At 39.2% G+C, this 13,314-nt stretch overlaps 1 protein-coding gene across 1 annotated transcript in view; it reads right to left on the bottom strand.

The window, feature by feature from the left end:
- Positions 1-13,314, bottom strand: part of LOC122803223 (lachesin-like) — a 183,789-nt gene that overhangs the window by 30,166 nt on the left and 140,309 nt on the right. Inside the window, exon 3 of the mRNA XM_044072826.1 lies at positions 4,536-4,568. Coding sequence (XP_043928761.1) covers positions 4,536-4,568 — 33 coding nt within the window. The remainder of the gene's footprint in view (positions 1-4,535; positions 4,569-13,314) is intronic.

The following is a 13,314-nucleotide window of genomic DNA, read 5'->3' as shown; positions in this document are numbered from 1 at the left end:
GTTGATAAGGTCCATTATTATTCTTGACATACCTTTGCAGATTAGTCTGGTCAGGCTTATGGGTCTATAGTTCCCAGGGTCTGTGGAGGTGCCTCCTTTATGTAATGGGATGACGGTTGCTGTTTTCCATTCAACAGGTACAACACCAGTGCTTAGACTGTGATTAAAAAGAGGGTACCCAGCAGTGCAGCTAGTTCCTGTTTTAATCCATTTAGAATGCAGGTCCCATAGAAGCTGTGATTTTGGCTTTGGCGAGAGTGTTTATGACCTGCTCCTTGGAGATACTAGGTGAAGGGCAGGTGGTAGGGATCCTTTGGGGGACTTGTGGCAGGGACAGAAGGAGAAATTTTCACTGAACCTGTCAGCTAGCAGGTTGGCTATTTCTGTGGATTCAGTATATGTAGAGTCATTAACAACCAGTTCTGCCCATATCTGGGTTTTTCCTTTAAGCTTTCTAACATAGCTAAAGAAGGCGTTATCATTATCCCTAGTGAAGGAGGCTAATTTGGATTCATAGTTAGCTTTAGAATGCCTTACAAGGTGTCTTATTTTCTTGTTTAAGCTGAGAAGGGAATGCTTCCAGTTCAGAGACCGTTCTTTCCTGCTCTTGGACAGCAATTTCTTTCTCTTATTGTATAGCCTGTTAATGGTGGATGTCCACCAGGCAGGCTTGTTCTTTTTTGAGGATCTTGTTTTGATCCTATCAGGTATGGCTGAGTCTATACATTTGTATAGATGCTTACACAAGGCATTGGTGTAAATCCCAGTATAGGTGCCATGCCATCAGTGAGGGCAGGGACTATGAATTTATTAATGCCATGTTATATTAGGTTGTAATTGGCTTTGGAGAAGTTTTTTAGTCTAGTTGCTGCTAATGGAGGGGGTGTTATTGTTACTGCTAATGAGACTGATTTATGATCAGATCTCCCATGGGAGGGCTGCACACATGGGGTGGTGCAGCAATCAGCCATGTTAGTGAGCACCAGATCCAGAATGTTTGGGCCTCTTGTGGGGGTGTCAACCAACTGGTCCAGGACATTAGCATTGATGAAGTCCAAGAAGCTTTGGACAAGTGTGTTAGTACACAAATCATTTTCCCAATCTATGGACGGTTAGTTAAGGCCACCTAAAACCAGAGTGTTTGGTTGTATCTTAAGTGATTCAAGTAGATTCAAATATGCAGTGTGGGTAACCTGGTTCATGGAGGGGATCCTATAACTGGCAATAACTTGGAGAGGGGTCTTACCAACAGTCAATTGGACATAGATTAGTTCAAGGGAATCATTTTTTTACCAATCTAGAGGTGTATTTATCTTTGATGAATATTGACACTCCACCTCCTTTACTTCTTGTATTTTCATTTTGTGGTTTGAATGTATGGAAAGCATTATAACCAGGCATGGTCAGGGTTCTTTCTGCAGCCTTAAACTAAGCCTGTGTGACTGCACAGATGTCAGCATCTTCTAAGGGGAGGGCTCCTTCCAGTGAGTGCAGTTTTAGGTTTAGACTCCTAGCATTTAACAGCATAATCTTGATGTTGCTTTTTAAAGATATTTTTACATCAGGAATTTTGTTGTTGTGACATTGCCTAAAAAAGGCAGTATGGGGGAGGCAAGAACCTTAGCCAGTAACTGAAATCCCAGAGGTGACAGATGAAAACCATCTCTGACAAAGCAGTATAGTCGATCTACCATGTCATCCCAGGCTGACAGGTAGTGGATCCCCTTAGAATGACACCAGAAACTAAATCAATTGTTGAAGTTAATCACTTTTTGTTTATATTGTGCTATCATCTTAGGTAAAGGTAGTATGTTGTTCAAGGCTAGGGACATACCTGCCTGAAACACATATTCAGAGAGCTTAGTCATGTCTCTCTTTATATAGTCCAGGGAGGTGTATCTCAAATCATTCACACCAACATGAACTATGACAGAATCATAACGGTACTTTTTGTGGAGAGACATGACTGTGAGTGTGATCTGGCAGATCCTGGATCCCTACAGACAGCTGACCATAACCTTCTCCTTGTCTAGCCTGGGGAGTAGGACAGCTGTGTGTCTCATTATAGAGTCACCTATGACTAAAAAATTTGGTTTAGATGTGCTTTGCCTTAGGGGCTTGTTTGGTGAGACACTTGTGCTTGTGGTTTTATGTGCATTAAGTGCTGTAGGTAATGTATTAGGTGTAGCATGTTTGCATTTCAGAGGTCTCTGGTGTTTAGGTAAATTTCTGGTGAGTACCTCCATGTATGATGGTTTATGTGTTGAGAGCATGGTTTATGCAGCAGATGTAGTATGTGGGCTGACAACCTGTTCAGTGTCACTATTCTACGAACGACAGAGCAAGGATTCCAAATTTTTAGCGTATATACATGTCTCATAAATTGAGTCTGAGTAGTTTAGAAGTAGAGGGCTGTCAGTGTACATGAGACAATTGCTACACTGGCTCAAGATACCCATGCCAATCAGGTTGACAGGAGAAACAGAGGAGACCTGACGATCCATAATACTAGGCATAAGTTTGCTTACCTTAATGAGGGAAGGATGTGCTTTGATTGGGAGCTTAATGCTGGATCTGTACTATTGGGGATCTCAAGGAGTCTGGCACTATTAGAGATTAGTAGATTTCAATTAAAGTGGCAAATGCTGTAGAAAGCCCAGCTGAGGTGCTCTCCGAGCAGCTAAGCACAATTTAAGGGACTCCTCAGTTGGAGTACAGGCAGTTTCTAAGGGGAAATAAATCTACTTTAGCTTTTGCATCTGTAACCGCCAATGGTTACCTGCACTGCGCAGTGCTGCGTGAAGGTGTGCTATGCACAAACAGATGCCTCAGATTGCTCAGATGAAGACAGCAGGACAGTGGCTGGTTGCCAAACTCTGTGGAGCTGTGTTAAAACAGGCACAAGTCCACAAAAATGCGGGACTTATGTAGCAATTGTGAGAACCTTTTTTTAAGACCTGACCCTAGAACCTTCACTAACCGCGTTCAAAAACAAGATTAAATATTGCCTTAAATCACACTGGATATGTCCCTGTACCAACCCTGACTAGTGCCCTGTCCATCTCACACACCTCTCCTCTATAAGTGTCTTCTCTTCAGCCACCCCTCTCAATATCACAATGGTGAAAACCATAACTAAAACTACTCAATGTATTCTTAATCCTGAAGGTAATATGCTGTTACTACCTATTTATACATACTTGCATTGATATGTAAGCCTCAGGCATTATGTGGTGTTGTATTGCTTTGTTCTATAACCTATGAGTAAATGTAACCTGGGTGTAAATGCCATACACCAATTGTTCTGACAACTGTATTGTGTACATGTACCTTTTCTCCCTGGGCCTCCACTGAAAATAGACATTAATCCAGTTGGACCATCCTGGTTAACAAATGTAAAATAAATAAATAAAATAAAATAAAACAAGTTAAGCAATTTTTAAACCAGCTGGCCAGAGGAAATGCTCAATACTGAGCCTTATTCCAGCAATCTCCAACTAAGATGGGTCCCTTGCTACACTCTTCTGCCACAAGGGTGCAGGGGGCCCTCTTAATGTAAAATGGTTGGTTTTAGTGCTCAGATAATACCAAACAGTCTAGATTCGGCAAATATGAATCTAACCTATGCTAGAAAATACATGAACTAGAAAATACAATGTGCAGGAAAAACATTTTCAACAGCAAACAGCTAAAACAGTGAAACAGCAACAGTTCTTCATAATTCCCAAGGTACAGCAACCTCATAATAATTAGTTATTTACCTCCCTGAAGCATGGGAAGTATGGGACAAGTTTCCATATAGATCATAGTACATTATTCCATTGTTTTGTAAGGTAATTGTGCTCAGTAAAACATTTTTATTTGAATTCTTTTGAAACGAGAAAAGATAATCATAGATTCAGTGATGCAGAATTCATGCAGCAGTCTGCTACAATGTTTCTGAAACCTGACAACACAATAACTGATTCCTGTTTAAAAACAAAATTGGGCACATTTTTTTTATTTACACAGAAATTATGTCAGGATATCTAGTTGCAGATATAGTAAAATAGAAATTTTAAAGTGATCTATAAGAAGGATACCTGTTATCTCCCACATGAGGTTGTCAGCATACAGTAGAAATACAATGATACAAGAACAAAGCATGATATCTGCGGTGGTGCAGCGGTAGCGTTGTTGCCTCACAGCAAGAGGTTCTCCTGTTCGATTCTCGGCTGGAGTGCGGGGAGTGCCTTCTGTGTGGAGTCTGCATGTCCTCCCCGCGGGTCGAGTAGCGTTCTGAAAGACATGCATGAATGGGCATGCCTTCGTTGAAGGTTTGGCGTCAACCTGGCAACTCGGCACCGTGAAAATCTACTGCCAATCATTAGCGGAATGGAGTTCCGCTGTGGCGACCCTTAACCGGGAAAAGCCGAAAGACAAACAACAACAAGAAGAACAAAGCATGAAAATAAAGTATATGGACCAAGACATTAACATAAATAGGACATGGAGAATATCGATATTATATATAGATCCAATAAGTGTACACTTACCTGTGTAGGAGCAATTTGAGCTACTTACTTTATCTAAATAGAACAAAAGAAAGAAAGAAAGAAGCATATTAGCAGTGAGCATGACTTTATAAGAAAACACTGATCTGTTATACATTATTGTCAGGATACTATTATATAAACTACTGTAACTTGAGCCACACATGTATTGCTGGATGGATCTCTGGCAATGGAGAGTAGAAAGTAAAGTATCCACATGTATGAAAAGACAAAAAGCACCTTGGAGGTAGTTTGGATCATTCAAGGAACCAGACTGCTGCAGTACTATCTGGCGATTATTTTGGTATGGAAAATCAGTACAGATACATGACAAATGTGTTTATTTTTCATAAAAGATCACGACTTGTATACAGTAAAAATGGATATTAAAATGTGCATTAATAGAAAAATAAACAAAATTATACTGATCTAATTAAAGAAAAATAGTACAGATATGCCATCTGTTCACTTTATTCAGTGAGATTCAAGGACATGGAGTTAATAGTCATGAAAATACATAAAATGATGGAATACAATTTATAAAAGACAACACACCATGACTGCATACAACTTGTGATTCAGCACCCCAAGTATGTTTATGTTTTGCATGTCAGATGCAAATGCACTTTAGTTCTTGACTGTCGAAGCTAGTGCAATTCATATTTACATATAGAAAAGGCCAAAGCTGTCAGTTAGCAGGGCACTGCAACTAAGTCATTTGTTACAAGAAGGCTACAGGAAGGTTTATCGGTGCTTAAAGTGTCACTATAAAGGTACCCAAACCCAAATGAAAAAATCACATACAGAGCATATGATAAATAGCTTTGTGCTGCTTGTGGTCAGACAAATATGTGCACAACTGTATACATACACCTGGCGATATACCATGATGAAAAAAGCATATGATTAAAAATATTTCCCATAAGTTATCTCAAGGTAATCCAATGCACCCTTAAATAAATGTTGGACTGTTTTCCCCTATAGATCTTTAAAATGTATCAAGACAATAATTTATTTATTTATTTTTATTTTACATTTATTGACCGGGATAGTCCGTCTGGGGGAGAACCCATTTTCAGTGGAGGCCCACTTACATGAAAAGGAGAGTTATTACAATGTACTAAAGTCATATATATATATATATATATATATATATATATATATATATATATATATATATATATATATGTGTGTGTGTGTGTGTGTGTGTATCTATATATCTCTATATCTATATACATATATATTTTTTTTTCTTTGAGGGCAGGGGTCCATCTTTAGTTGATGGTTTGAGTATACTTTAATACATGTACATTTGTATACCCTTACAAAAGAAAATAAATTATCAAGTTATACTCTTCTTTGAAGGCTGGGCATCGGGCTAGCAACTCGGCACTGTAAAAATCCACTGCCAATCATTAGCGGATCGGAGTTCCACTATGGTGACCCCTAACCGGGAAAAGCCTAAAAGACAATATATTGTAGGTAGCTGATAGGTGGTGTTAACAAGTGGGAGTGCTAAACATGAACTAGACCCTAATGAGAGGCAAATGTCTATTAACCTTGTATGAAATAAACATGTGATGTGTTTCTGGCATACCTTTCAACCTGTTAGCACAAGAAATCTGAACAAACCTAAATGTAATGGAAGACCAAAGGCAGATTTTAAATATTGGTCTTGTGTGAATATATATTTTCCAAAGGATATGAAGTCTGAATCTTGAATGTGTGTCATTATTAGTGACTTCAGTCCTCAGTGCTTTGACAGAAATCACAAATTTTATGAGGAACAGCCTACAAATATGAGGAAAAATCTGGAAATTCTGTGAACTCTGGATAGTTGTTTTTTTGTTGAAAGTCATCTGGAACACTGAAAGCATGAACACAGCAAGGATGGCAGACAACTGTAAGTGTATGCCACCAGTACAAACAGCAGACACAGGCCTGGCTCAGGCCCTGAATTTATGCCTAGTTATTACAAATTTCTAAAGACCCAAGCTTGGTAAAATACTCACAGTTAACAGTACCAGCATGTAAAAAGTAAACCATATATAAATGGTTTATCCTGCAAACCATAAAGTTACAAGATCCAATTAAGTTTGAAAAAGCGCTTACTGAAGTGACCTTGCGATTTGGATTTTTGTTATATACTACGTGTACAAGTTTGTCTTTCTTTGTATTTTGGAAGTAAATTCGTTTTTTATCGTTTTATCGTCTCTTGCCAGTCCTGCTTTTATTTTTGGCTGGTTGTTTCGTGGTGATTCTTATTGTCTAAGATCCAATTAATGAACAGAAAAGTTGAGCATTAAAAATAAAGAATATATAAAGTTTAAAGTTGATACTGTAAATTATAATTAAAAAATGATAATCAATCTTGTTGGCATAAAAATCTCTAAATCAGTCTAACTCTGGATGGAGTAACCCCTAGATAGAAGATCTGTTCTGCTTTTAGTGTGGAAGTCTTTCTTTCAGCTTCCATTTGTCTGGGATGTGCATTTAAAGATCACTGAGTTATTGGTGTATTTTTAAATATTTAAACATTAAAGCTCACTAGCTAAACTCAACTTTTTTATTTACGTTTTTTTTTGCATCTGCATCTGATCCTTATTCATGTTTTGTTTGTATTATGAGGACTAATTCCCCATAATCTTGCAGATGAACCTTTTTTTGTCTCCATATGACTTATGTAAGACTTAATCTGCTTTTAGATAGAGCCCTTAATCACTAGTCATGCGGAACCTGTCTTGCTTTTACCCTGCCCTATCTATATAATCAGATGGTCCTTAAACTACTACAAAAATTTTTGATATTTACAAACTAGCATACTGAAAACACCAGTGTTTATCTTAGGGAATATCAATAAGTCACAACTGAGTCATCAGAGTTGCTTGATCTGAGAAACAATTTGGAAAGTGTTCTTAAGATACAGGCAAACATGCTCTCCAGAGAGCAAAACTCTGTGCCAATCTGGAAAAAATACTAAAGCTTAGAGACTAACAGATGAATCTACTTTGCTTCCCTCCAAGGTGAACTCATGTTGAAGAACTAATTCATTTGCAATGGACCCTAAAATGTCTTCCCAATGAGGGTATTCTCCACATCATATGGGCCGGATGCAGATAAGGTGTAACATTTAAAAGATTCCTGTCACTCAAAATAGTAAAACCAGTTTGAAATGCTAAGATGCCACTCTTCATTTATCATAGGTCAACCTGTGTAGAGCCAAGGTGGTGACATATATGCCTACCACCATAATCTTCATGCTGCGCAAGTAACTGCTGATGGCCACATACCTGCCATGAGCATCATAAAGGTTTCCCAGTCTAAGGAGGGTACAATTCTTTACTCACCTCAAGGTAACACCTTTGCTTCTTCTAGGATAAGATGATAAGCAAGCAACTTTCCTGGTTGTCATATCTCAACAATGTCAAATTTTTACAAGTTACCATTTAGCTAGAAGGCATGGTTGTGGCCTCATCAGACAAGAAGGACTTAGAAGCTACTTTGGTGTCCCTGACTCCAAAGGTGAAGGTGATGGTAGAAGATGCTACAATTCTGAAGGCCAAGGCTGATATCCAGAAGAAGAAATTAAGCATTTTGTATAAAGAGCAGTTAGCACATTCTGCAGAGTTACAAGTGCAGCAGGACATCTTGGCTCAATTTATGGCCCAGTTCCAGAACTGGATTGCCAACAAGAACATCATCCAGAATCAAGGGTTTAGAACACGGGAACCTGGATGGATTTAGGACTGCAATTCATTACACTACATTGAGGATGATATAAATAACTACTTGGGGATCACTACTCCTGCGAGTGAGTGGCTGTACTAAAGTAGAAGAAGGATTAGGTGGAATGGTTTCCTAACAGTAGATGTGTGGCAGTCAAAAGCGAGTTCACTGCCAATGAGAATGCCCAGGCCTAAAAGGACAGCATCTGTTTTAGGGGGATATTATTTAAGTGGAAGATGTAGGAGTATTCTTGTTTCACAAAGAGAACAAAAATACATTTTTGTGTTTAGTTTTAGTCTGTAATGCTGATACCATGAATCTGCAAAATGAAGGCCCGATTGGGGAATATGGGAGCCACGTGGAATGTTGAGGACAACCCTGAGTTTGTAGTCATCAGCAAATCTGGTCAGCCAGAGAACCCTGATGTCAGTTTTTCTATCAGCAAAGTATATGCTGGAGTAGCAATCCCAAAGCAGAGTTCTGGAAGACATGACAAGCCTTTTTGAGGAAAGTGTACCACCAACCTTGACTGAATGGTTTGTGTCTGTTAGCCAGTTTATTATCCATTGAGTTCCATAAGGATTTATAGTTAGCTGGGTCATTTTATCAATAATGCCAGTATGGGATAGTGTCAAAAGCCTTGTCTAGGGAGAGATGGGTGGTGTATACCAATTTACTTTTGTGCAATGCCTCTATGACACTTTCAGAAAAGTCATCCAGGTTAAGTAGGCAAGATCTGCCTTCCCAAAATCAGATTGGTTTGGGGTAAGGGATTGTAAGCTGTCAATATCCTTATTTATCAATTCAATTATGATACATTCTATTAACTTACAAATGAGACAGGTAAGGCTATGGTTTTGGGGTCAGTGATTGGGCTACCCTTGTGACAGCAGAAAACAATTGTTCTCCATTCTTCAAGTATGTAACAGTAAATTGCTTAACATTGAATAGGCTTACAAGGGAGTTTGAGGGGCGGGCTTTCATACTAGCACGGAAACACCCTAGTGTATTGTCTAGACCCATAAAACTATTGTTTTGGTTTTGGAGACGATTTGTTGTATTGCAGTAAAATTAATCATAAGAGGGTTGTTTACTTAGCCACCTGTGCATCCTGTGAAGCATTCTAAATAGGTAAAATTGAGATACGCCTCAGGGAGCAAATTTATGAGCATAGTTATAATATTTGCAAACATAATGGTAACAGTGCCTTCAATAAACATGTACAACTGTGCCAGAAAAGTCAGTGTTTTTAATATTAGATAAAGTTATCGGTGATAATGAGGAAGCAGTTGGGAAATAAGTTTAGAATACAAAGAACTAATATGGTTGTTGAGAATAAATGCCACTACCCCTGGTCTAAATAGGTTCATAGGTATTTACTAGACTAACAACCACAAGGGCCTTTTTAAGCCTAGCCATGCATTCCTAATCTCTAACAAGTTCTGATACCCTTGATAAGTGTGAGCATGGGCCTGGTAGATGAACCATTTAGAGGTTACCTGTGCCCATTAGAGACATAGGTGCCAAACCAGGCATGAATTTCCGATTTCCATCAAATTGTCCAAGTTGCACTTGATTGGGTTAAGGAGGAACTCTGCTTTGCATGGATGGGGAGCCAGTGCCATAGATGGGGAAGTGTACGGGATACATACCTATCTCTCCAGCAGGTCCTATTTATATCACAGGCAAGGTTTAAGTCTTTAGAATAGGTAATTCTGTTGCTGTTTGCTTTGTGGATAAGCAGGAGGTTCATCAGAGTGGGGTCTGAGAATGCCCTGTATGCCAGGCATAGATCTCCCCTCAAAAGGCTGTAGGAGACAGAATACAGGGATAGGGCCTTGAGGCAGTCTGCATAGGACATATTACTTACACCCTGTATTCTTTTAGTGAGGAACCTCTGTGGATGTTCCAATTGTTGAATATGCCTGGTTAGGTAGACACCAAAGGGGGCATTGTACTAAATGATAGGTCTGATGAATGCCAAATACAGTGGAACAATGACTTCCTTGGACTTAGATGCCATACCTTTGTTTATATGTTGCACAACATAGAATGATTTTCTCAATACTGTAGACATGTGATGATCAAAGGGTGGATTACTATCTTTGTGTGTCCCTAAGTCCCTGACTACTGGATCAACTTAAGGGGTGTGTTGTCAATATGATAGTTACCAGGGATGGATGACTTCCCAAAGGATCCTATTATGCATTTCTTGGCATTTGGTTTTAGTCCATGGCTCTGACACCAGCTGTTTGTCTGTGTCAGCCCCTCCTGGAGAACATTTGTGTCAGTGTGAGATTCAAATGACAGCTCCTAATTTGCAATCATCTGCAAATTTAGTCAGCCAGAGATCACAGACATTAGCCTTGACTTCTGAGAAGTAAATGCCAAAAAGGAGCTGTCCAAGGACTGATCCCTGAGGGACTCCACTTGTGACTGGCCTCTTTGTAGAGGTGGACTCCCCAATTCTAACTTCCTAGTTCTTGTCTGTGAGCCAGTTGGCTATCCACCGGGTGACATATGGGTTTGCACCTCTTAGTTTTTGCCATGATTTTCATCCTCCTGTTATGCAGCTGATTGATTTTGTGATTCTACCAGGGTGGCTTGTTTTTTTTGAGTTAGCTCTATACTTCTTCCTGGTGGGTATAGCTGCCTCTATACAGCTATTAACATGCTTGCACAGGGTTTCTGTGAACAGTTCTGCATAGGCAGAAGTGTTCTCAGGGTTTATGGGGGCTTGGGATTTTGCCAGGTTCTCACTTTATTGCAGGAGGTTAGCCTTAGAATAGTTCCTGAATATTCCAGGTTTAGCTGGGGGTCCAGGTTTTATTTTTATTTCAAAGGAGACCATTTTGTGATCTGACCTTACCAGGGAAAGCATTACAGTAGGTGATGTGCAGCAGTCTCCCATATTAGCGATGACCAGATCCAGTATGGTTGCACCCCTGGTTGGTGCATTGACTATCTGGTCCAGGGAGTTTGTGTTTACAAAATCCAGGAAGCTCTGTGCATGTACGTTTGGTGTCATACAGGATTCCCAGTTAATAGTGGGGTAATTAAAGTCAATCATAAATACTGTATTGGGTTGGATGGTTAATGTTTCTAATACGTTTAAATACATGGTATGGGTTTCCTGGATCATAGAGGGTACCTATAGTTTGCAAGGAAGTGGTATTGGATTTTACCTATGGTAATTCTCCTTGGGTCTGCACTGAAAATGTTTTTTTGGCTCAGTTGCACTAACCTGGTTAACAAATGTCAAATAAATAATAATAATAATAAATACATTTACTTATTTAATCTGTTATGGTCACACTTAGGGTGATAGGATTTAAGTTTATTTCATAAAGTTAAGAGCTTTTTTTTTTTTTTTTTTTACAGAGTCTGTTGATGCTAAGATTCCACAAAAGTGGTTTTCTCCTGACCTTGGCATTATATGTGTAATGAATAGAGACAGAAGCTTCAACACAGGAGTAAAATGGCAATAAAAAAATTGTGGTATAAGTGACCGTTTTAGTTATGAGCTCCTCATTGGGTGGAAACTTTCAAATCTTCTTATGTCAGAAGCTAGTTCTAGGATGTTAGCCTTTGAGAAGTCTCTAAAGACAGCAGGATTTGATGCACCTTAGGCTGAGATATTATGGTGAATACTATTGCACCATGGTCAGATTAGACCAGATAGGGGAAACTACAAGTATGGCGCATAATGGTACCATATTCATAAGAAGCAAGTCTAGTAGATTTGAGCTCCTTATAATGGAGGGCACAAACTGGTTGAGAGAATTGGCATTGGTAATGTCCTGGAACTGTTGTGTATATTTGTTAATGGTGATGTATCTTTATTAATTTTTGGATGTATAACAGAATCACTTAGAGTGATTGTGTTTGGTTCAACAGTCAGGGATTCAATTTTGCTGAGGTATGTTTTATAGGTTACAGAAATCATGGAGAGGGTTCTACAATTGGCCAGGATATGGAAGGCGGACTTCCCTGTAGTTAACAAAATACAGTGGAATTCTACATCATTGTCTTGCTGGATTATTTATGAGATAATGGGTTTTGAATAAAAATAGACACTCTTCTACCTGAGACACAGCCCTCCTTGGCAAAGCTCTACATTAGTGGCAGGCATTACAACAAGGTTGTGAAAGAAAACTGTCACTAAGAGTTAGAAAGGCCTTTTAGGCAGGTGACATTTTGTTTATAGGTTCACTGGTAAGTACTAGGGAATCAATCTGCAGACCATTACAGGCCTAGCCAATAACTCATATTCAGAACTTCCCTCCAGCTTCTAGGAGAACAACAGAAGACATACTGTGGAAAATTTGAGTCTCTTGCCTCAAACAGTGCCATGTTAAGATGGGTACGCTTTGAAACTGCTAGGCTGGTTGGTGCATGAGATGATTTTTAACTAAAACAGACATTATGGAGACAGAAAACATCTGTGTCAGTGTTCAGAAACCTGGCATCGCTACTAAAACAGGTAAGACTGTCAAGCATCTCTCTCTAAGATGACACATTGGACCCCCTCCCCCCAGAATTGCACCAATTACTTAGACAACTCTTAAAGTTTATTACTTTTTGTTTGCATTGTGATGTGATTTGTGGTGATTACAAAACAAGAATAGTTCCATTCCAGCTTCAGAAACATGCACAGAGAGTTTAGCCATGGCTACTGACAACTTCTATACATGCTGACCAGTTGACAGTCATTCACTCCCATGTGTGCGGTGATCAGTTTGTATGCAAATGTGGACTTAAAAAGCCTTGGTAACTGCAAATTCTGGCACCAAAGAGACAGCTGCCCATCACTTTCACTATGCTAAGCTTGGTGAGTAATGTGTCAGGATGTCTCACTACTGAGTCCCCATGACTAAAACTTTCTGATGTGTGACAGTATGTTCTGGCTGCTGTAGTGGCATCTGCTTACTGCTTTGGTAACCCTTGCTTGTGGTGGAAACAGTAGTATGTTTAGTGGTAAGATGGCATTGTACTTCTGTAGTCTAGACAGATCAATGCACTGCCTAGGATGTCAGTGAGGTTTTGAGAGTTTTTT

Source organism: Protopterus annectens, chromosome 5.part1, assembly GCF_019279795.1.
Source record: "Protopterus annectens isolate FY-2018-M chromosome 5.part1, PAN1.0, whole genome shotgun sequence".
Lineage (NCBI taxonomy): Eukaryota > Metazoa > Chordata > Ceratodontiformes > Protopteridae > Protopterus > Protopterus annectens.
This window is presented reverse-complemented; position numbering and strand designations above follow the sequence as displayed.